This window comes from Dreissena polymorpha, chromosome 1 (assembly GCF_020536995.1).
Source record: "Dreissena polymorpha isolate Duluth1 chromosome 1, UMN_Dpol_1.0, whole genome shotgun sequence".
Taxonomy (NCBI): Eukaryota; Metazoa; Mollusca; class Bivalvia; order Myida; family Dreissenidae; genus Dreissena; species Dreissena polymorpha.
The window spans coordinates 124,186,768-124,212,293 of NC_068355.1; the positions used below are offsets into that span (position 1 = coordinate 124,186,768).

General features: G+C 35.2%; 2 protein-coding genes across 3 annotated transcripts in view; one reads left to right on the forward strand and one right to left on the reverse strand.

The window, feature by feature from the left end:
• Window positions 1-6,289, reverse strand: part of LOC127848489 (putative uncharacterized protein DDB_G0282133) — an 18,759-nt gene extending 12,470 nt beyond the window's left edge. Inside the window, exons 1-2 of the mRNA XM_052380985.1 lie at window positions 6,159-6,289; window positions 5,745-5,886 (exon numbers count right to left, since the gene is read on the reverse strand). Of these exons, the coding sequence (XP_052236945.1) occupies window positions 5,745-5,834 (90 nt within the window). The 5' untranslated portion in view covers window positions 5,835-5,886; window positions 6,159-6,289. The remainder of the gene's footprint in view (window positions 1-5,744; window positions 5,887-6,158) is intronic.
• On the forward strand, window positions 6,259-23,403 carry LOC127848499 (glutamyl-tRNA(Gln) amidotransferase subunit A, mitochondrial-like). 2 transcript variants are annotated; one of them, XM_052380997.1, is made up of 10 exons: window positions 6,259-6,405; window positions 10,812-10,956; window positions 11,439-11,628; window positions 14,298-14,483; window positions 16,508-16,683; window positions 17,687-17,799; window positions 18,066-18,258; window positions 21,149-21,269; window positions 21,593-21,798; window positions 23,182-23,403. In XM_052380997.1, exons 1-10 carry the CDS (start codon window positions 6,382-6,384, stop codon window positions 23,346-23,348), a joined length of 1,521 nt encoding a protein of 506 aa, XP_052236957.1. In that variant the 5' UTR covers window positions 6,259-6,381; the 3' UTR covers window positions 23,349-23,403. The 2 variants fall into 2 exon arrangements, with proteins under 2 accessions (XP_052236957.1, XP_052236964.1); XM_052381004.1 differs by having other exon boundaries at window positions 14,370-14,483.
• Window positions 23,404-25,526: the final 2,123 nt, after the last annotated feature.

The following is a 25,526-nucleotide window of genomic DNA, read 5'->3' on the forward strand; positions in this document are numbered from 1 at the left end:
TGATAGTTTGTAAGTGTTCCAAGTATTAAAGCAATATCTATGATACTTTAGGGGTTAAGTGGACCAAAACACAAAACTGAACCAAATTTTCAATTTTCTAAGTATAAAGGGCCCATAATTCCGTCCAAATGCCAGTCAGAGTTACATAACTTTGCCTGCACAGTCCCCTTATGATAGTTAATAAGTGTTGCAAGTATGAAAGCAATAGCTTTGATACTGTAGGAATAAAGTGGACCTAAACATAAAACTTAACCAAATTTTCTAAGTATAAAAAGGGCACAAAATTCTGTCAAAATGACAGTCAGAGTTACATAACTTTGCCTGCACAGTCCCCTTATGATAGTTAGTAAGTGTTGCAAGTATGAAAGCAATAGCTTTGATACTTAAGGAATAAAATGGACCTAAACACAAAACTTAACCAAAATTTTCAATTTTCTAAGTATAAAAAGGGCACATAATTCTGTCAAAATGCACGCCAGAGTTATCTAACTTTGCCTGCCCAGTCCCCTCATGATAGTAAGTAAGTGAACCAAGTTTGAATGCAATAGCATTGATACTTTCTGAGAAAAGTGGACCTAAACGCAAAACTTAACCGGACGCCGACGCTAACGCTGACGCCAAGGTGATGACAATAGCTCATAATTTTTTTTCAAAAAATAGATGAGCTAAAAAATGATTAAGTGTATGGTAATTGTTTTAATTCATTGCAATTCTCCGCATTGATATCTATATACCCATGAAGTTTCATGTTGAAATAATTATTATTGTAGTGCATCTGAGATATAGCCTTGAAAAGTAACATCTTACAAAAACAAGAAAGGGCAATAACTTTTAGTTAAGAAACTGTTAGGTTATGGTTCTTATGCATGGCACTTTTTCCCATTGATTTCTACATGCCCATGAAGTTTCATGTTGAAATGTTGTTTTGTATCTGAAATATAGCCCTCACAAGTTACATCATACAAAAACAAACAATGGCAATAACTCATATTTTAAAAAGTGAAGGACTATGGTTCTTAAGCATGGCAATTCTCCTCATTAATATCAATTCACCCATGACATTTCATGTTGAAGTCTTGCATGGTATGTGAGATATAGTCCTAAAAAGTTACATCAAATAAAAAAACAAGATGTGTTTGTGAAACACAATGTCCCCCTATATGACGTATTACCTTGACCCTTCACCACTCAAAATGTGCAGCTCCATGAGATACACATGCATTTCAAATATAAAATTGCTAGCTTCAATATTGCAGAAGTGACATTACATGAGCAATTTTGACCCAAATATTTGACCTTGAAGGATGACCTTGACCTTGACCCTTCACCACTCAAAATGTGCAGCTCCATAAGATACACATGCATGCCAAATATCAAGTTGCTATCTTCAATATTGCAAAAGTCTTCATAAAATTAGCGATTTGAGCCACATACATTTGACCTCTGACCTTGAAGGATGACCTTGACCTTGACCTTTCACCACTCAAATTGTGCAGCTCCATGAGATACACATGCATGCCAAATATCAAGTTGCTATCTTCAATATTGCAAAAGGACTCATAAAATGAGCGATTTTGGCCACATATATTTGACATCTGACCTTGAAGGATGACCTTGACCTTTCACCACTCAAATTGTGCAGCTCCATGAGATACACATGCATGCCAAATATCAAGTTGCTATCTTGAATATTGAAATACTGCAAAAGTGTACATTAAATGAGCAATTTTGACCCATATATTTGACCTTTGACCTTGAAGGATGACCTTGACCTTTCACCACTCAAAATGTGCAGCTCCATGAGATACATATGCATGCCAAATATCAAGTTCCTATCTTCAATATTGCAAAAGTTATTGCAAATGTTAAAGTTGGCGCAAACCAACCAACCAACCAACAGACCAACAGACAGGGCAAAAACAATATGTACCCCACTACTATAGTGGGGGACATAACAAAGGGAAATAATTCTTATTAAAGAAAGTGTAGGGTTATGGTTCTTATGCAAGGCACTTCTCCTCATAGATATCTATACACATATGAAGTTTCATGTTGATATCTTACATAGTATCTGACATATAGCCCTAAACAGTTTTGTGACAGACAGACGGACTGACAGACGCCTTTGGCAGGGGATAACTTGGGAATGATATTTACTTTAACGCAGATATTTGACTGGTTTCAAACATATCCTAGTTGGAATTTTGGGTCAAAAACTAGGTTACCAGGTCAAATGTTAGAATCGCTTATTAAAAGTCACCTGATCAAATCTATGAATTGCAACAACTCTAAAAAGCATATATGACTCAATCATGCTGAAATATGTTTAGAAACTTAATTTTTTAATTTTTAAAATATCTAGGCCAATTTCTAATTTGGGTCAAATAAGGCCAAAAGCTAGGTCACTAGAAAAACTACTTGTTAGCGCTCTAGAAGCCAAATATGACTAAAGGCTGTGCAAGGCTTCAATCTTTCTGCTTGAAAATTGCCATTTTTAGTCAGGTAAAACCACCCAAACCTCATATACTGCAAATTGACTTGTTTGACCAATGAAAGCTTGGAATTTGCCTTTTCAAATGATGTATTGAACATTATTGTAGGTCAAGTGGTTGCTGAATAATGCATTTCCGTTACACATGACTATCATGTATAAATCAAACATTGCTGCGGCTAAAAGTGAGGAAGATACGATTATAGGCTTCACATATGGACCAAAATAACATATTGTGCGTATTAATACCAAGGTTTTTTTGGCCCGATTTTATAGCCGAAATTCAGCTATGTTCCCAATCCCAAAAAGTATACTTTTTACCCAAAATGTGGCAAAAAATTCCCAATTTCCAAAAAAAAATAATATTTTTTTTTAGAAAGAAGTGTCTAATGCGTATTTATCGCAATTTTAATTCAATTACATCTAACAAAGTATTATATGATTTTGTTCTTTTAATTTGAATGATTATAAAGAGTTATATCAAATTTAGTATTTACCTCATCAGTGGACTTTTCGTGTGAAAAAAAGGCTAATGAATTTATTTTCCCAATCTCATGAAAATGCCGATAAAATTCCCAATTCCAAAGCCATGGGCTATCTTCCCAAAAAGGAAACAGGGCTTTCCTTAGACCTCAAATCTTAAGAGTCAATGACTCTTGGGACCATATTTTCAAGAGTCAAAATCAAATTTGTATGAGTCATAATAATAAAGCAGGAGAGTCAATGATCTTTTGTACTTTAAGCAAATTACTGAGATATAATATATAAAAAGCAAAAAATTAACAAATCCCTAAACATTTATTTTCTTATATTCCAGTCAATAAAAGACATAATGCAAACATACATTGTGACCAACATTGTGAGCATATTGAAATCAATACGAAAAAAACACTCGCACTGGTAGTGACCTCAAAATATATTTCAGAGGTGTCAATTGTCCCAAATTCGAAATCCGGAAAATTAAGCAGAGATTCAGAGACCGTAGGTTAAAGGGAATAAAGGGCAGAGCCCTAGCTTATTGTTATTTTTTATTTGCAATTTCTTGTGAGTACAATACGAAATTTTATCAATTAGACCATCCGTAACACCGCATGTGTATTCATCATTCTATAAAAATGTTATAAAGATTGTTGGAAATATATTAAAATCGATGAACCATACCGTATCCGAAAACGACTGTCTGAAAACATGTCGAGATATGTCTTTTGCGAATGAAACAAAATATGTGTTTTGTTTGACTGCAGAAAATGAAAGCCAGTAATAAGTAACCTAGCAAATACGCAATCAATATATAATATGATTTATTTATTGTTTTAAAGTATGATATTGCAGTGCTTTACTTTGCTAATAGATAATTTATAGATGGCGAACATTAGCAACGTTCGTAGAATGGTACCTACGGTTTTCTGAAAGTAGCGAAGATGTTTTGTCAGTTACTGCTCATGTCAGTGCCAACCGTTTACCATCAAAAAGCAGAAATAAATACCCCCTTAAAATAACTCATAAAATTTATATTCATCTCAAAAGCGACCCTGGACAGCTCAAATCTGGATTTAATTAGTTCATGTGCCATCTTTACCTAAGACGTGCCACAAACACACCATTTTTCTATGCTGTCTCAAATGGTCAATTATTGCACCTATGTTGTAATCAATTAGCACATGCAGCATCCAAATTTGTCACTTTGCCACAAGGTCAGTTATACCGGTTCTATGGTTATTTTTAGCAAATCTGATGTAAAGCGTGTAATGTGACGTTGTAGACAGTACATGTGCCAGCATAACTTTCCCGCGTCTTTGAACGGAGCAAACATGAACTAAAACAGGGTTGGGTGTATTCAGATTTAGAAATACATTCTGACATAATGTGGAAGTATTTCTCAAAATATTGTGGATATGGATGTGATCATTATATATTGGATATTATTATTAAAACTGACACGGGTGAGTCCATTCTGTTTTGGTGGGTGTAATACATGTCATTTCTGCAAACAGCTCATAACAAACGCTCAGATAAATAATGGAACGTTGATACACGCGTCATCGAACCAGCAGTGTTTTAATTGGTCATTACTAGATTTCTCAATGGGCCAAACTCCGCCTACTGAGCGGACTTGTGCTTCAATGATTGGAAACGGGCGATAACGGTTAGTGTCTACCAAAAGATACTCCGCCCCAAGCCAATTATCGATTAATCTTAACAACTTTTGATCTCGTTGACGCAAGTCGGTAAATTTCCCCGGGTCAAATGTGACGCATGACGTAATTTTCTCACGAGTCAAACTAGGGTGTTCTGTAATTTTCAAGCGTCAAAACCCGGGAGGTCGGGTCAAAGGAAAGCCTAGTCCATATTAACGGACTCCCAGAGCCTTTGATAATTTTTGCTATGGCGGCTCTGGCAGTCCATATGCACCACTCATAAACATGGGTGCAGTTCAGCGCAGCGAATCTGTGCACTTCACTAAACAGACGTCGTTCGAGACAAATTGAGGAAAATAATGAATAAACCTTCATAAACATGTTAAATTTACCTGAATGGCAACCTACGGATGTCATCCTTTGCATGCACCCTATAAAAACACGACGATGTTTCAACTCACTTTTCTCGCTGACATGTTTATGTTTAAATTTGAAACAGTGCATTCTGTATTGAATACCACATCGTTATTGACTTTATAGGCTGGAGCACATAACCCGATGTGCAAAATATTGGTGTACTGCCACCTAACCAATATTGGGTCAATTTTCCAATATGGCGGATACAGCGTACAAAACAAAACCTAAGTAAATAAAATCAATTATTTCTTGCTTTAATGGTACCATTTGGATGAGTTTGTGGTTTAGATAGGTAAACTTGTATAAGTTCTTGCAGTTTCAGTGTTCCTTTACCCTTGCATTGTTGATAACATTTTGCACCCATGGCCAAGAGAGAGTGCATTGCAACTATCAGCAACCCATTGGGTTATAAAGCTGATGTTGAATTATTGCAACTAAGTAAAGTCCTGCCTTAAAGATAACAACATTTAATAAAATATTAACATTTTATCAGTCAAACAAAGCTATTAAATTATGTTTTGTGCTTAATAGTTATGATGAAAAACGTATACAAAAAAGGTATTTGTACAATGGTGGCAGATATGCGATTGCGCAATCGACGTTTTACTGTTATCGCTACAGAAGGTAGCAGTGATATCATGGGTGAACTTGCGTCTGGGTGAGTTAAACCTTTTTACAATAACTGTATCCATTTGTACCTCTTCAAATGTTGCTGACTGCTCCTGATGATCTTGCTCTAGCAGATCGTCATACAGATCGAAATCACTGTTGTCTGTGCTGTCAGTCATCCTGGTTCCAATAATTCACCAATCATTTAATCATGAATGATTGAGCTAAATTCTGAAACATAATATTTACTAATATTGAACTAAGAAAGCTTATAATGATTAGAATAATTTTTAATAATTAATATTCAATTACAATCTTCATGAACGTGCAATTATTCATTAAACAAACCATGACATGGTGGGTATTACCATCGATGACAAACAATCCGAATATAATTGTTTGTCCGAAACTTAATAAGGTATCAGTAAAGATGGCGGGAACAATATTTGTGTGAACAATAACATCATTAAGAAGAAAACACAATGTATTTTTAAAAAACTAACTTTAAATATAGATTCCCTATTTATGTGCCCTATAACCGATTGTTGAAAATATAAATAATAGTTAATTAAATCTTCTTCGATTGTTCAAAACAATACAAACGGTTCGTAAAGGGATGTAACTCTTTTAAAAACATATGGGAGGCTACTCTCGATTTCTTCTATAGAACAACAACAACATAAACAACATTGAACGAGACGTTTTAATCCAAATAAAATAAATCCAATGTTGTCATTAAGTTTACGAGAGGTATTTACGATCGCTTTTAAATAAAAAAAATATGTACGCATGCATTTCAATTTTAATATTCAGCTGATATGAATCATCTTGCAAAATGAGGTGATCACTGAATGTTTTAGAAATCGGACGTGTTTATTTTTCGGATCAACCTTTTCAATTTGTTAAAAGCAATCGGTTGTGTTCTTAATTGTAATATTTTGTAGAAATAAAGTACCTGATTTTTTGTCGGCTTCAATTTAAAATTAAATTAATTTATTAAACAGACTGTATCGTACGATTCCCCAATATCGAGTGTCTCCGTTATCTCTAGTCCATATAAACGTATTCCCAGAACCTTTGATAATTTTTGCTATGGCAGCTCTGGGAGTACATGTGTACCCCTTCATAAACATAATCTCAGTTCTGGGCACAGATTTCGTGCACACCAGTCTTACTGACATTTTCATTTTGAAATTTCAAACAGCGTAAATATTCCTAATTCGACATCGTTATCGACATGGGTTACATAAAATATTATGATGTGCAAAAGATTGATGTACTCGACCTAACCAATACCGATACATTTAGTTGGCAACATTATGACAGTGTCCCGATGTGGTGGATAGGGCTTACCAAAGAATAACAAAGTAAATAAAAAGCAATTACCGGTATTTCTTGCTTTAATGGTACCATTTGCATGAGTTTGTGCTTTAGACAGGTAAACGTTGATATAAGTTTTGCAGTATCAGTGTTCCTTAGCATTTTCAGTGGTGATCAAATTTTGCACGGTTGGACAAAAGATGGTACCGTAAATACACAAATAAAATACGCCCTCGTGTTTAATACGCACCGCCGAGTTTGGTTCAAATTTATCGGTAAAAATTGAAAATCTGAGTAAACTACCCAATAAAAAAATCATTTTCGGAAATCAGCCATGACGCTGTAATTTCCAAAAAAATGTGTCAATATATTTTTGTGTTGTGGAAATAGCAAATCAGTTTGGCATTATCAACCATCTTTTTCACAGTTATACCCCAGCTTTTATCAACACCTCGAATACACGGGTCCCTTGACAAGCGATGGCCCTTCTCAACACCTTTACCTATAACACACAGTCACTGGCCACCTGCTGACACCCGGGTCAAGCAGTCATAATTGCAAAAGAAAGAAACAGAGACGCTGTTCTTTTATAACATTTAATTCCTTTTGACAATATTCAGAACGATAATAATTATGATAATAAAATAATAAGTATTATTATTATATATCTATAATACCGATTGTTGGTTTATTTAGCATGTATGGTAATGTACGGTGTAGCCATGACAATAACCGTAAGCACAGTTGCCCCCCTTTGATGTAATGGTTTAATTCAAAATGGCTGACGCGCAGTGAATAACAACGATTAAGTTGAACATTTTCACAGGTAAAATTTTGTTCTGCTCTACATTGGTATATAATACGCACCCCCTACTTGAAAAAAAAAATCGGCAGGTTAAGAAGTGCGTATAATTTGTGTATAATATTTGTGGTATATTGCAACTCTCAGCAATCCTTTGAGTTATAAAGCTGAGAATTGAATTATTGCAACTATGGTATCCGTTATTCTCATAGTATCAGCCCTCATCATAGTATCGTGACTTAACCCTTAAAGCGCTGGAGCTGAATTTTAAAGGCCTTTGCAAACAGTTTGGATCCAGATGAGACGCCACAGAACGTGGCGTCTCATCAGGATCCAAACTGTTTGCTATTCTGATAGTATTCTTTGAAAAAAATAGAAGAAAATGCTAATTTTAGAAATTCTGCAGACGACATTTTAGCAGACGACAAATTTCCCAGCATGCAAAGGGTAAAACGAAAAACCCTCAAGAAGTGCTGGAAATTTAACATTTTTTCAATTTTTAAAAGTTGTAATTTATTTGATGGTTATCCATGACTATTACCACGATCATTCTCATGATTTCCGGTGTTCATTGGAAAGTAGGTCATGTTTATTGTAAGTTGATGCTATGATTTTTATGCCCCCCCTTCGAAGAAGAGGGGGTATATTGTTTTGCACATGTCGGTCTGTCGGTCCTTCGGTCTGTCCACCAGATGGTTTACGGATGATAACTCAAGAACACTTAGGCCTAGGATCATGAATCTTCATAGGTACATTGATCATGACTGGCAACTGACCCCTATTGATTATCAAGTCACTAGGTCAAAGGTCAAGGTCACTGTGACTCAAAATAGTAAAATGGTTTCCGGATGATAACTCAAGAATGCTTAAGCCTAGGATCATGAAACTTCATAGGTACATTGATCATGACTGGCAGATGACCCCTATTGATTTTCAGGTTACTAGGTCAAAGGTCAAGGTCACAGTGACTCGAAACAGTAAAATGGTTTCCAAATAACTCAAGAATGCTTATGCCTAGGATCATGAAACTTCATAGGTACATTGATCATGAATGGCAGATGACCACTATTGATTTTCAGGTCACTAGGTCAAAGGTCAAGGTCACAGTGACTCGAAACAGTAAAATGGTTGGTGGATAATAACTCAAGTATGCTTACGCCTAGGATCATGAAACTTCATAGGAACTTTGATCATGACTGGCAGATGACCCCTATTGATTTTCAGGTCACTAGGTCAAAGGTCAAGGTCACAGTGACACGAAAAAGTAAAATGGTTTCCGGATGATAACTCAAGAATGCTTATGCCTAGGATCATGAAACTTCATAGGTTCATTGATAATGACTGGCAGATGACCCCTATTGATTTTCAGGTCACTAGGTCAAAGGTCAAGGTCACAGTGACTCGAAATAGTAAAATGGTTTTCGGATGATAACTCAAGAATGCTTACCCTAGGATCATAAAACTTCATAGGTACATTGATCATGACTCGCAGATGACCCCTATTGATTTTTAGGTCACTAGGTCAAAGGTCAAGGTCACACAATGGCTGCCACTACAACTGATAGCCCATTTTGGGGGCATGCATGTTTTACAAACAGCCCTTGTTAAATTACGTAACACACAATTATGTTAGTTTGTTTATGGATAAATAGCTTTATCAAATGTTTTATATCCCGCTTATTTGTGAATATAATGTAAAAATATTTTAAGAACATGAGCAAGAGTTTCGTTTTTCCATTAAGATACATGGACTCATTTTAGAATAAGCACATGCGCATAGTAATATATCTTAGCAACCAATCAGAAGGGCTGATATAATGAGAACCATTGTACAAGATACAGATAACAACAGGGAGCTAAGTCTAGCCACTTTTTGTCAAAACAATGCCGATTTTAATGCAGTTTTCGTTGTTATGTCCAATAATACACATTTAACTATAGATTGACATATATTCTACCACAGTCGCACACGCATGCACATTAGAATGAGAAGGGAGCTTACCGTGGGTTATAACCCCGATATACCAATGGTTGTTTAAAGTGACGTCACTTAGATTGTCCACGCACTGTTTATGAATGAAGACAACGTCATTTGATTTTCATTGTTACATTGGTGACGTCACGTTTTTGCGAAAAAAGTGGAGGACGTTTGGTTAATATAATTCTCATTTAAAACCTTTAAATCGCTTAAAAATAAAGAATGAAATAGTGTTAGAAGCGAAATACCGTAAATACACGAATATAATACACACTTTTTTACCTGCTGAATTTTTATGCCCCTTTGATTGAATGATCGGGGGTATATTGTTTTTGGCCTTTCTGTCTGTCATTTTGTCATTCTGTCACCAAAACTTTAACCTTACATTAAAGTTTTGCAATAACTTTTGAAATATGAACATAGCAACTTGATATTTGGCATGCATGTGTATCTCATGGAGCTGCACATTTTGAGTGGTGAAAGGTCATGGTCAAGGTCATCCTTCAACGTCAAAGGTAAAAAAAAAAGCGGCACATAAGGGGGCATTGTATTTCTTACAAACACATCTCTTGTTCTTCAAGTAGGGGGTGCGTATTATATACGAATGTAGAGCAGAACACAATTTTTCCTGTGAAAATGTTCAACTTAATCGTTGTTACTCGCTGCGTGTCAAATGGAATTAAATGTTATATTAAAAAAGGTGGCACATGTGTTATCGGTAAAGGTGTTGAGAAGGGCCATCGCTTGCGTAAATAAAACAATCAGCGGTAATATGAACATTAAACAGAGATATTTATTATGCAACTGTCATGACAACCTTATTAATTTAACATTTAATCGTTATTCATTAATCTAGAGGAATTGTTTATGTTCATTAACTAGTTGTTAAAAGTAGCAAAACTATATGATAACTCCACCATGGAGAGTGATTGAATTTTGTTGAAGATGTACATTTTGTACCTGTTTAAATAAATATGGTGAAAAATAATAAATATATTTATTAAATGGCTTTAAAATGTTATTTCATTGTGTCCTCAATAACATTCTGTGTTTCAGGTCCTTCACTTGATAAAAACAGAGCAAATTTCAGCAAGAGATTTATTGAAGAAATGTATTGAGAGGGCGACTTCTGTAAGGGAGTTGAATGCCTACATCACTGAAACCCATGAATTGGCCTGGAGCCAAGTTGGTCTGGCACCAGGTACCCTGACTTCTTAACAACATGTGTTACATGAGATTGAATATAAATTGCCAGATGCAATACTCTGGGCGTTGTTGGTCAAATCGTTCATTATACATGTATTAGCATTTAGAATAAAATTTTGGTCGCATCACTCATGACCTGCAAAACTCAAATAAAAGTAAATATTTAAAAAGAAAATAAGTCAAATTTAAAGTCTATGAAGGCAGAACATGTTTCATCCACTTTAAATCTATACTGCAAATTTACATGTATGCCAGTGATGTAAAAAAATGTATTTATAACAAGAGAATATTGAACATGTATTATATTAAATAATTTGTATCTTCAGTTTATTGCATTATAAAAAGTAAATTATGTAGTATTATTTATTTGTTTAAGAGACACCAATAAATCAAAGGTAAATGCATACAATCTTACCAAATAATTCTTACCATTATATGTTTATGTAATTTTATAATCTTATCTTGAACTCTTTTTAGGAAAATCAGAGTTGGCAGGAATACCCATAGCAGTCAAAGACAATTTCTGTACACGAAACATTCCGACAACATGTGGGTCAAAGATGCTAGATAACTATGTGCCACCTTACAATGCCACAGTTGTAGACCGCCTGCTAACTAGTGGGGCTGTACTGATGGGCAAAACCAACATGGACGAATATGCAATGGGGTAAAAAATGAACCTTCTTAAATTCCTTGCATTTTATCATATGAATAGAGGATATTTGTTGGTTGTGGTCTATGATTGATTTTAATTCACAAGTGGTCATATACATTTTAAGCTCATCTATTTTTTGAAAAAAAATTATGAGCTATTGTCATCACCTTGGCGTCGGCGTCCGATTAAGTTTTGCGTTTAGGTCCACTTTTCTCAGAAAGTATCAATACTATTGCATTCAAACTTGGTACACTTACTTACTATCATGAGGGGACTGAGCAGGCATAGTAAGATAACTCTGGCGTGCATTCTGACAGAATTATGTACCCTTTTTATACTTAGAAAATTGAAAATTTTGGTTAAGTTTTGTGTTTAGGTCCATTTTATTCCTTAAGTATCAAAGCTATTGCTTTCATACTTGCAATACTTACTAACTATCATAAGGGGACTGTGCAGGCAAAGTTATGTAACTCTGACTGGCATTTTGACAGAATTTTGTGCCCTTTTTATACTTAGAAAATTGAAAATTTGGTTAAGTTTTGTGTTTAGGTCCACTTTATTCCTACAGTATCAAAGCTATTGCTTTCATACTTGCAACACTTATTAACTATCATAAGGGGACTGTGCAGGCAAAGTTATGTAACTCTGACTGGCATTTGGACGGAATTATGGGCCCTTTATTCTTAGAAAATTGAAAATTTGGATAAGTTTTGTGTTTTGGTCCACTTTACCCCTAAAGTATCATAGATATTGCTTTTATTCTTGGAACACTAGCAAACTATCAGTAAAAGGACAAGTTGCATAACTATGGTTGTCATTTTTACATATTTATGGCCCTTTTTTGACTTAGTAACTTTGAATATATGGTTAAATTTTGTGTTTCGATCCACTTTACTTCTAAAGTATCAAGGCTATTGCTTTCAAACTTCAAATACTTTCATGCTATCATGAGGTTACTGTACCTGGCAAGTTGAATTTTACCTTGACCTTTGAATGACCTTGACTCTCAAGGTCAAATTATTAAATTTTGCTAAAATTGCCATAACTTCTTTATTTATGATTAGATTTGATTGATACTTTGACAGAACTACTCTTACCTGACATACCACAATAGACTCCACCCAAACCATCCCCCCGTCCCCCCCCCCCCCCCCCCGAATCCCCCCCCCCCTATTTTTTTTTTTTTTTTTTAAGATCATCTCACAAATGACCACCACACCCTCACACTTTACCCACCCCCACCCCCCACCCATTTTTTTAAACGGTTAAAAAACACAAATATTTATTTTTATTATTTTATTTTTGAAATACCGTCCAACCATCGCACCCAAGAATCCCCTCCCCCCCACCCACCCCCCCCAAACCCCGATTAAAAAAAAAAAAATTTGCATTTTTTTTTCCGCATTTTTGGAAGATAATGTAATAAATGTCCACACCCCCACACTATACACCCCTCTTCACTCCACCTTTCCCTCCTTTGTGATTGAAATTGAGAGTCCCTTCACCTTTAAAAAGAAAATAGATGAGCGGTCTGCACCCGCAAGGCGATGCTCTTGTTATTTCTATAATAAATGTGGATTTTATTTAAAAACCAACTGTTGGCAACAGTAAAGTTTAGTTTATTTTATGTTATTTCTGCTGTTAGTGTGCATTTTATAATGTATTTACTGACATAAGTTCATTAGAATAATTATAAATAGTCCAGAATTTTCGACTCTTATGTTTCATTTACTGCTTTCTTAGTCAAAGAGAAAAAATAATAAATAATTTTCTGTGTTTGAAACGGTGATTTACAAATTTCAATCACTGATATTTGCCTATAAACCATTTGAAAGCATATAATAATGATCTGTGTGGTTGTGTGGTTTGAATTGAAATGGTCCCATACTGAGCCTTTGTTATAAATCTGTTCACTTACCTGACTGTGTACTTTGTTGAATTTCCACTACCATGAATTAAATTTCACTAGCTCATGGCTGTCGATCAACTCTTTGCTTGAAGGCTATGACAGGGCTCAGCCTACATTCAAATTCAAGGGAGAAGTAACTTCTCCCTCAGTTGAAATATGGATAAAATGAGGCAACTTAAAGGAGAAGTTTTGTATGTTCAGCGTTTAATCAACTCTTCAATTATTTATTCCTCCTCATAACCCCATGTCCATCATTATTATGATGAAACATCTCACATTTGAAAGTTTGTGGGAAAACAATTTAACATTAAAAATGTAAACAAACACTCTTAAGTGTTAATGTCATGTTATTATTTCATTTCACTGAATTTAACTGAATTTAACTCATATATTTTATGTCAATTTTTGGCTAAAATTAAATCTCAAAAGGAGTAGAAGTCACCCCTCTTTCATGTTATTAGAAGAAGAAGTTTATATTATGTACATGTATAAGTTATCTCTCAAGTCTCCCTCACGGCTGAGCCCTGCTATGAGGCAGTGGTAGACCTTAGGTAATATGCCTTTGAGCGCTGAAATCGGATTTTGAAGGCCTTTGCAAACAGTTTGGATCCAGATGAGACGCCACAGAACGTGGCGTCTCATCAGGATCCAAACTGTTTGCTATTCTGATAGTATTCTTTGAAAAAAAGTGAAGAAAATGCTAATTTTAGAAATTCAGCAGACGACATTTTAGCAGAAGACAAATTTCCCAGCATGCAAAGGGATATTGTAGGTGTGGCAGTATAGACAGCAGATATGGGCCAGTCAGGAACCCGTGGAAGTACAAGTTTCAGTCTTCTGCCAGGTCTAGCGTGATTATACAGTCAAAGGAGGGGCCAACTTCAGGAGGGGACTGGTATATAGCAGGGGGAAGCTCAGGAGGCAGTGCTGTGGCTGTGGCTACAGGAACTTGCTTTGGGTGAGTGCAATAACACAAGTAAAAAAAAACTTAATTTATATGACTGTTTAAAATCATCTGTTTACTCTAAATGTTTTCAATCTCAACTATTGTTTTTAAGTGCAACACTTATTATTGGATAATTGCTGAGGTATGAAGTCCTATTTATTTTTGCCATTTTCGCTTTTTTATTCCTGGTTAGGTTAATAAATGTTTTTGCAAAAAACAGCATTTCATTGTGTTCTTCCTGTCTAACAAAAACTAATGTACAAAGGATATATTTCTGTGACAACTGTTTATAGCCCTGTAAGGTTTAAAATTGTTTTAAAGTATAAAATAATGAACAAGTGTATTTTTTTAGGTTTTGAAAAAATGTTGCATGTGACAAATGTTTGCTAAGTGTAAATGTCCAGAGGAATTGTGTTTTTTTTAAAGCAGTTTTCAAAGTGTCAAAGAAATTGTTGACATAAATAAACATAACAAATGTAAATGAATTTAAATTTAATTTTAAGCCCTTTATTGTCAGTTGAAATATTGTTAGAAGGTCAACTGTTGATTTTTTTTTTCATAATTTGCTGAATGAATTATAAAGGGAAACAATTTTGAGATTACCGTAATTGCTCTATGTTATGGGACACTCTAAGTTTTTGGACACCCCTTTTTTTAGCAAATTTTTTTTATTTTTTGCGACTCTTAATTTTTGGACACACGAGTTTTCGACCATAATTAATGTCTTTTCGGACAGTATATTTTACAGCGCTATTTTACCAAATTTCGGTCCTGTTTTCGATATCTTATGGCACTTCGATCATGGGGTTTTACAACCAGATTAACATCATAAAACATTGCAGGTGCATGCCTGAGGGCAACGGACCATTACATTTGCATTATTGGGTTTTATAACCTTGTAAACCGGTATTAAACAATGGTTTCGCCAGATAGCATAAGTGTTATGACAATTACCAGGGGTAGTGCCAATTAACAGTTTAATTATCTACCGCAATGGTAGTACCCCTTCTCAGTAAAATATTAAAACTATGACAAATACTAAACGCTTCAAAGTGTGATGCACCCTATTGCAAGTTTTACGAACAATGAAGGTGTTAGACAACAACTATCGGAAATGAACAAACAAAGAATTCATAGCTTTTTTTTATTGCGTTAATTACAGGTTCATACTAGCGAGTAGCGGTACATCACAGGCTCATCTTTGAACTCGTTGGTCAAAGTACAACCTTGTAGTAACTTTCTGTCAAAAAAATTAAGCATTTAAAATGCAGGGCAAACATATATTACTGTTATTTGTACTGTACGGCATGGTATTTTACAAGCGCATGCTATTACCGATAGTCGTTGATATAATTGACGCTATTTTCGGACAATTTAATTTTCAACTCTAAGTTTTCGGACACCTGTATTTTGTGAGTATTTTTCGTATCCAAGTTTTTTATTATTTTTAAGTGTCCGAAAACATAGAGTAATTACGGTATTATTGTGAGTGCATGTTGTATAGGAAACTTTATTTTGGTGTTAAGAAGTTAACTTTAAGCTCACTTTTTATGCCACCGGTAGGGTGGCATATAGCATTTGCACTGTCCGTCCGTCCGTCAGTCTGTCTGAAAACTGTAACATTGGCCATAACTTTTGCAATATTGAAGATAGCAACTTGATATTTTGCATGCATGTGTATCTCATGGAGCAGCACATTTTTAGTGGTGAAAGGTCAAGGTCAAGGTCATTCAACAAAGGTCAAAAGTAAAAAAATACCATCCAAGGCAAGTAATAAGCTTTAAATGGGAGATAATTTCTAAACCTGCCAAATGATATATTGAAAGTTTATTTCAAAGCGGCGCAATAGGGGGCATTGTGTTTCTGACAAACACATCACTTGTTTACTTGTGTTTTACAGAGAAAATGACGTTTTTAGATAATCAGATAATGACAATAGTTAAATTTTTGTGTTCATTGAAATATTGTGTTGTCCTTAAGAAAAGTTGAGAAATAAGGGCCTAGAATTTAGCTGTTCCATATCTTTCACAATTCAGTGCGTTGGGCTCGGACACAGGGGGATCTACCAGGAACCCAGCTTCTTACTGTGGCATTGTGGGTCTGAAGCCCACGTATGGGTCCCTGTCACGATACGGACTGATACCCCTGGTGAACTCTCTTGATGTACCTGGAATACTGACAAAAACTGTTGACGATGCTGCCCTGCTTTTGCGTAAGTTATAGTTGTTGTGAGATATTACATGTCATGATGTGCTGCTGAAGTAGTGATACAGCTCAATTATAGTTCACTTCAAATAAGGAGATTTGTTCTGTGCAATATTTGTATGTTTTTTTGAATGGATTTTTTTTTTCCCTCCCATGTAATAGTTTAGATTTCTATGTGCAGTTGTAATGTTAGATAATGCCTGGTGCACTTTCTTATCAAGATGTTGGGTACACATTTCTTCATATGCAAGACACGTCCGCAATTTCCATCATAGCTTCTTAATAAACAAGTTGTCAATTTTCATATGCAAATGGCAATGACACAAAAATCAATTTGCCATGATCACAACTGTTTTTATGCCCCCGGTAGGGTGGAATATAGCAGTTGAACTGTCCGTCAGTCAGTATGTCAGTATGTGTGTATGTCAGTCTGTCCGTCCGTCCGAAAAAAACTTTAACGTTGGCCATAACTTTTTCACTATTGAAGATAGCAACTTTATATTTGGCATGCATGTGTATCTCATGGAGCTGAACATTTTGAGTGGTGAAAGGTCAAGGTCATCCTTCAAGGTCAAATGTCAAATAAATGGCGTCTGTCCGTCCGAAAACTTTAACATTGGCTATAACTTTTTTAATATTGAAGATAGCAACTTGATATTTGGCATGCATGTGCATCTCACGAAGTTGCACATTTTGAGTGGTGAAAGGTGAAGGTCAAGGTCATCCTTCAAGGTCAAATGTCAAATATATGGCGTCTTTCCGTCCGAAAACTTTAACATTGGCCATCACTTTTACAATATTGAAGATAGCATTTTGATATTTTGCATGCATGTGTATCTCATGAAGCTGCACATTTTGAGTGGTGGAAGTTCAAGGTCAAGGTAATCCTTCAAGGTCAAAGGTCAAACAAATTTTATTTTTTTCAAAGCGGCGCAATGGGGGGCATTGTATTTCTGACGAACACATCTCTTGTTTTTTTTATATCTTAGACCTGATGATGAATATTTTAGGAATTATCGCTGGCAGAGATGTTAATGATTCTACAACAGTGTCTGAATCCCTACATTTGACAGACTTGGATGATCAGCCATCAGTGAAAGGCTTGCATATAGGCATTCCAAAGGTTTCATAGTGTTGTACATTTATTTTGTTGTAATGGCAACAGTCTGTTTAAAAGAAATAAATATAATTAAATTGAATTAAAGCACAATATAAGTCAAATGCATCAGTAATGAAAAAGGTACATGCACATATATGTATATATTAAAGCATAAGGACAACAATTATGTCATGTTAATGTCAAGAAAATCTTGTATGATTTCTGCACAACATATATTTGACCTTGATTCCATATCTGTCTGTACAATTTCCGAAAACCATATTTTTCAGGAATACAATGCCCCAGGGTTATGTGGCGAGACTCGGAGGGCATGGGAAGACGTAGCAAATGCACTTGAGACTGCGGGAGCATGCGTGTCGCTTGTATCCCTGCCTCACACGCAGTACTCTATCAACACCTACAGCATTCTGTGTGCCTGTGAGGTCGCCTCAAACATGGCCAGATACGACGGCATTGAGTTTGGTAAGAAAACCTTTGGCGTCATGACTTTATATTCCTTTAAGCTAAAAAAATATATGCCATGAAAATGGAGGCTCAATTTTGGACAGAAATCGCATAAGTCAATATTTGAAGTTGAGAAAAGTTGTAGATTAAGGTGTTTTGCAGCCGTGGGGTCAGAACTGTGACATTCTTTTTTCAAGATATTGACCAATCATAATGTTTGTTACATTTGGGCTTTGGTTTTGATTGTATGAATTGGTAAAACTCAAACTGAACTTAGGCTGTCAAAAATTTGTAGTGATGGGCATGGCATGAAAATTATATTTTAATGTAGAACAAGTTCCAGTGATTCCACTTTTTCTATTGTGATTTGTACTCTCCTTTTGTTAAAGTAGGGTTTGTTTAATTAACAATGTGTATTTATAATGTTTTCTTTTATTTAAATTGATTACTTTAATGGTAATGATAAATCAAAGTACTGAAAGTACTAGTGTGACGATGCTTTTGAAAAGGATTGATATAAAAGCATCTATTTAAGTTTATCTACATCACCACAATTGTGTATGTGGGTACGAAAATATTGGGTAGGAAAAAAAATGGATACGAAAATTTTGGGTACAAAAATTATGCCAAAAAAATTGGGTACGAAAAAAGATTTGGTTTGGAAAAAAATTTGGGTAGGAAAAAAAATGTGTACATAAATTTTTTTGGGTACGAGCAAAAATTTGGGTAGAAAAAAAATTGGGTACGAAAAAAATTGGGTACGAAAAATGTAGGGTACGAAAACAAAATGGGGGTACAGGGAAGAAGTACCCGTGGGGAACTTGATCCATTCAGCAAAACTGGGAGGCGGGTTACATTCTCGATCAAATATAACAAGAAATATCTTTAAAAAGATATTCGACGTGTATTTTCTGTACCACTTATCTTAAAAAAATGTTCTGTTACTGTAAAACGTTTGTGGGTTATAACATTACGTTTCAGCATATAAATTCAAAACTTGACATGCTCTTTAATTACACCATGCTCTTTAATTTCCCATGTATATCATACCAAACTTTATATTTTGTTGTTTCCTTTCCTAAGTTAATGATGCTATGTGTACGGGCGTGATTTCACATTCCCATGTGCATGAACATATAATTTTTATATTTTGATTATTGTTTTTTTCTCTAATTCAATAAACTTAGGCATGTTTGTTCATTAAGTATGGCAATGATTTCATGATGATTCCGGAAAGTAGGTATGATCACATAGTCGTAAGAGCACTTGAATACGTGAGTTCGCCCATGAACACATGGTAAGATTAACTAAATCTCCGCGATATGACCTAATATGTGTTTAAAACAGCAAACAATATCAAACAAACTAATGAATTATCAAACATTGTATGTGCACTGATGTGGCTCTGTAATTTTTGTTTGAAAAGTTTCTTAAATATGCAAAATGAGAAAGCACGCATAACAGCGAGTTTCACAAATGTCATACGGCTATTATGCTGTTTATATACCATAGTCGATACAACGTTTACAAATGGCAGGTTCGAAATAATTCGTTTTCTTTACACTCATGATCGCATTGAAAGTTAATTATACACGTTTTAATTCGCAATTTATTTACTGAATCACGACAAATGTCAAATACAATACAGAAAATGCATAGTTGTTTCATTGATCTATAAACATATAGTGGGTTAAATATAACTGATTTAAATTAACGTTTTCAATCTATAAAATCTTTTCCCCCAGAATATGCTGTCCTATTTATAGCTGAGCTTTCTATACCTTTATCAATGATAATCAGCGAGGTATGCTGATTAGAAAAATCGAGCTATCTCAATCGGACTGGCTCGGTCTTTTACACAGGTCGCCATTGTGAAGAATTTTTTCATGGTATGATAACTTAGACGAGGTGCTTCGCAGCATCGTCAAAAAAGATGTTATGCTGTTGTGCCTTTGTTTTATATATTCGCACATCAATGGGTCAAATATATTATAACCAAAATGACTCGTCCTGTTGAATAACAAGCAAGAATATTCAGCTTGTCCTTGACCTTAAATCATTCTTTTGGACAAGCTGACAAGTGGAATTGGTGTGCCCTGATGGGACCATAATTAAATATGAGTGTCTTATTTAAATTCAAAATGTCAATTTGCAATGGATACATACAAAAAAAATCCCTCCTCTTCTTTCCTGTTACCCTTTTAATGTGTAAAATACAATTAGTATTCTCTAAATTGAACTGAGAGTGGTAATCAAATTCAGAAAGTTTCTAAGTATTTTTGTTTCTTTGGTGCGCTGACAAACAAAGTATCTAGACAAGTGAATTAGTTTGTGGTACTAACTTACATAAAGCAGGGCATGAAACTTATAATTTAAGGCACTGTTCCTAAAAAACAGTCAGTGATTTTAAGCTTGCCATAATGTGACTGTTACTTGTCCTTTAATATATGTCAGGTTGGATTTAAGAACACTGTTCAGTTATTTTGTGCTATTTTAATGTGACAGTTCTTTCTGTTGTAAACATTATCAATTTTAAATAAACATGATATTTTAACCGGATGTACCTTTGTTACAAAAATAACTTGTCAGGATATGCGGAGTGGAATATTCTTGCACTGCATCAAAATTCGGATTTTTTTCTTTAAATTATTTTAAACAAAACACCACCTCTTTTTTACCAAAATATGCAAAAAGACATAACATTTGTTTACTGACATGAATCTGTTTGGTGTTGTCAACGATATATGTCGAAGTAACATTATGTGATTGGTCAATCAAAGAATGTCTATCCAATGAAATTGCTCAGAGTGTTATCATACTTACCGTATGTCTATGGTAAAAACTATATGTGATAGTTGTGTTACATGAAAAACAATATGTTATGTGATAAAATGATGTTTGTTTGCAGGTCACAGGGCAGAAGGGAACAACATGTCCACTGAGAGCCTGTATGCACAAAGCCGACATGAGGGATTTAACGAGGTGGTCCGAGGGAGGATATTTGCTGGCAATTATTTCTTACTTAGAAAGTTAGTGCAAGTTTTGACCTGGGAATGTTACTTTGTTGTATATATTGCATTATCAACATACCCATGTATTGATAATTGGGAGACTACTGTGGTAAACCACAGATTTGTTAAAAGCAGCCATTTTTTACAATTCACTGGGTTATTTGTGTTCTGATGTTGTGCAATATAGACAATATTCGAAAATCGTATATGTAACAGGTTTTTTATACTATCATCAAGAATCATTCGGGTCAATGATCTTAGTTAACATTTTATGTTATCAATTAAAATGATGTTTCCAGAAATTTATCAAATCATTGACTTGTGATCTCCTATATTTGTAGGAACTATAGACGATACTTTCAACAGGCGCTAAAAGTGCGTAGACTGATAAGTGACGACTTCACCAAGGTGTATGGGGATGGTGTTGATGTTCTGTTAACTCCCACCACTCTGTCGGTTGCTCTTCCATATTCCAAGTTCTCTATGGCTGATAATCGTACAAGGACAGCTGAACAGGATTATTTCACGCAACCTATAAACATGGCTGGTTGGTTTAATGTCTTATTACAAATTGTAGTTAAAATGTATTCAGTTTCGTATCTTTTTTTTTGTTGAGAAACAGAAATAAAATGTATCCGATTTGTAAAAACAAACTTGGAAAAGCATATTTAGGCGAAATATATCTGGAAAGAGTGAAACTTGTTCGGTGTCAAGTTAAAATGTATGTTTTCAGATGTTAATCAACACAAAAAATAACACATAAGCTCTCATACATAAAATCAACATGGCATTGATAAACGGGCTTGTTGGTCTGTACTGTAAAACACTGTAGCTTGCATTTCCTCATATTTCAATGTAGGAAGTCTGAATATGATGCAACTTCCTTAATCCTACTGACAAATAGGTGATAAACTGATTGGTAGCTTGGAAAGAGGATCATCAAGCAAGCAATATTAGTTCATAGGCAGGGTTGTTGGTTCTTCACTGCTCCAGTATACCTGGCAATTACTGCTCAAGTGAACCAATGGTTCACCTGGCAATTAGAGATCAAGTGAGTCTGAATGCTTTTTTTGCTCTTACAACCTTCTTTTTCTTACAAGATCAGGTTCACACTTGTTCAGATGATTTTAAATGAGGTAAAGTTTTAATCATGGTTCATAGTGGGATGCTAGCAAACTACGCGAATGATTAAAGGCAAAATAAATTGCCTGTATTAGGCAGTTTTTAAAGTGATTTTTTTTTCTAGTTAGGACTATATGGGTAATTAGCAAACAGCCATCAGGTGTTCCAGGGTTCAATACACACTCTGGGAGTATTCTCAGTACATGTATGTTCTTTTAAGACACCAAGGACTGGTTCTAACAAGGAACCAGACTTGAGGGTGTATACATAAGACTTCATCTTTGAATGCAATGGAGTGTTGATAAATAGGTTTAAACTAAAGGTCATATGTTAAAACTAGAGATCCATTCATTTTCATAGGTTCAAACTCAAGGTCAGTTAATTTTCATAGATTCAAACTGAAGAACGATTGGTTGTCATAGATTCAAACTAAAGGTCCATTCATTTCCATAGATTCAACCTCAAGGTCCATTCATGTCAATGTATTCAACCCCAAAATCCATTCATTTTCATAGATTCAACCCAAAGACCCATTCATTTCCATAGAAGCATAGATGGTTAATTCAACCCAAAGATCCATTCATTTCCATTGATTCAATCCAAAGACCCATTCAATTCATCATAGATTCAACTTAAAAATCCATTAATTTCCATAGATTCAACCCAAAGATCCATTCATTTCCATGAATTCAACCTAAAGATTCATTCAATTCCATAGATTCAACCTAAATACCCATTCATTTCCATAGATTCAACCTAAAGACCCATTCATTTTATAGATTCAACCTTAAGATGAATTCATTTTCAGGTCTGCCAGCAGTGAGTATACCCGTGAGGCTGTCAGAAAGTGGTCTGCCAATCAGCCTGCAGGTCGTAGGTCAAAGGTTCAAGGACAGGGTCATGCTGAACACGGCCAAGTGGATAGAGATGAATACGAACTTTCAGAAATTAAATCTAGATTATTTGGATAGTTAAAATATTTTATAAATACATACATGATTTTATAGAATTAAAACTTTGTTTAATTTGATCTGACTGTTTTTGTTTTAATCCATTCATTTTCATTGGTTCAAACTCAAGGTCAGTTAATTTTCATAGATTCAAACTGAAGAACGATTGGATGACCTTGACCTTTCAAAATGTGCAGCTCCATGAGATACACATGCATGCCAAATATCAAGTTGCTATCTTCAATATTGCAAAAGTTATGGCCAATGTTAAAGTTTGACGCAAACAAACCAACAAACAGACAGGGCAAAAACAATATGTCCCCCAGTATAGACTGGGGGTCCTAAAAAAAACAACACCTGTGGTCAGCTCTATAAAGCTATTACAATTCACTTCGGCCATAAAACAGTGTCACTGACATCAGTTTGGTGAATGTGAACGTGTGTGTCAGTCTAGGCTTGTCCTAACTTTCATGTACCATAATGAAAAAACAACAACAAGAAATTGCCTTAAATGTTCACCATAGGACACAAGTATTCATAATAGTGTTACAAAAAGGGTAAAGGTCATTTTTATTATAGTGTCACTCCTATTGAAAGGGCCAGCCAGTTTGTCTTATGAGACACCTTTGCGTGTATACCATGTACCTCCCAACTCCTATCACTATGCCAGGCGCCAGGCGGGTAGAAGTCGGTAACCATTCATTTTAACTAGCTCGCGGCTCACGAACAGCCATTTCGGAACAAGTCCCATGACAAACATCCATCCTTCGACAAACGCTCCCCATGGGACTCGAACCTTCGACCTCCTGATCCCGAGGCTGACGCCTTATCCACTAGGACCGTTACAATTGTAGCCTGTGTCCCAAGCTCAAAGTCCAGGTCATATGTGGTTTGTTTATTTGACATTACATCATATGGGGTAATGAAAGTGCATGTTTGTAATTCCAATTGGGTCCCTATTTATTTGCTGAAGCGCCAGTAATTGTGAAAGACTGGATTGGCATACATGGATCCCAGGAATCAAAGATATGTATGACGAGAATCCATGGTTTTTATGTCCTCCACTATAATTATGTCCCCCACCACTATAGTGGGGGACATATTGTTTTTGCCTGTCTGTTGGTTTGTTGCTTTGTTTGTGCAAACTTAAACATTTGCCATAACTTTTGCAATATTCAAGATAGCAACTTCATATTCGGCATGCATGTGTATCTCACGGAGCTGCACATTTAGAGTGGTGAAAGGTCAAGGTCAAATATATGGGTCGAAATCCCTCATTTAATGTACACTTTTGCAATATTGAAGATAGCAACTATATATTTTGCATGCATGTGTATCTCATGGTGCTGCACTTTGAGTGGTGAAAGGTCAAGGTCAAATATATAGGTCAAAATCCCTCATTTAATGTACACTTTTGCAATATTGAAGATAGCAACTTTATATTTTGCATGCATGTGTATCTCATGGTGCTGCACTTTGAGTGGTGAAAGGTCAAGGTCATCCTTCAAGGTCAAAAGTCAAATATATGCGAACATAGTGTTTCACAAACACAGCTCTTGTTTGTATTTGGTTTACTTGGTCATATAAGGGAAAAGGTTGTATGGTGGCATGTTAGCTCAAAGGAGAGCCCACACACTTGGCTAGAGCCCATGACTGGCTGCACAAATTGTTCATTCTGTAACATTTGGTGTACAATATGTGGCTGAATCTCTGAAATCAAATCTATTTGAGTGAGAGTGTATGTTGCTGCACAAACTTGGTCACTGAAAGGAAGTCAGAGGTTGAGTGGTGGCCCAGTAATATCAGTCTAGATAGCACTGGCTTTAATAGAAAGGGGCCCCTATCAAACAGGAACTCTTTATGTTTTAAATAACAGTGACCTTGACCCCTCATGCATTAAATACCATCCAAGTTTACAATATCAATAGTTTACTATATCCAAAGTTTCATCAAGATTTGGGCAATTCAAACTTAAGCTATTGCTTTGAAACCACCTGTTTGTCGCTGCACTTCCTGCTTTTGTCCCTACAAAGCGTTCTCAATATTTGATAACTAATTTAAACTTGCTTGACAAATTTGCTGTAAATTACTTTATATATCTTTTGTTCAATATGCGACCAGTGTCTTTCAAATGCATGTTTAAAATGTTATTCACTTCAATCTGTATTTATTCCTAATCAGATTAAAAATACAACAAAATCAA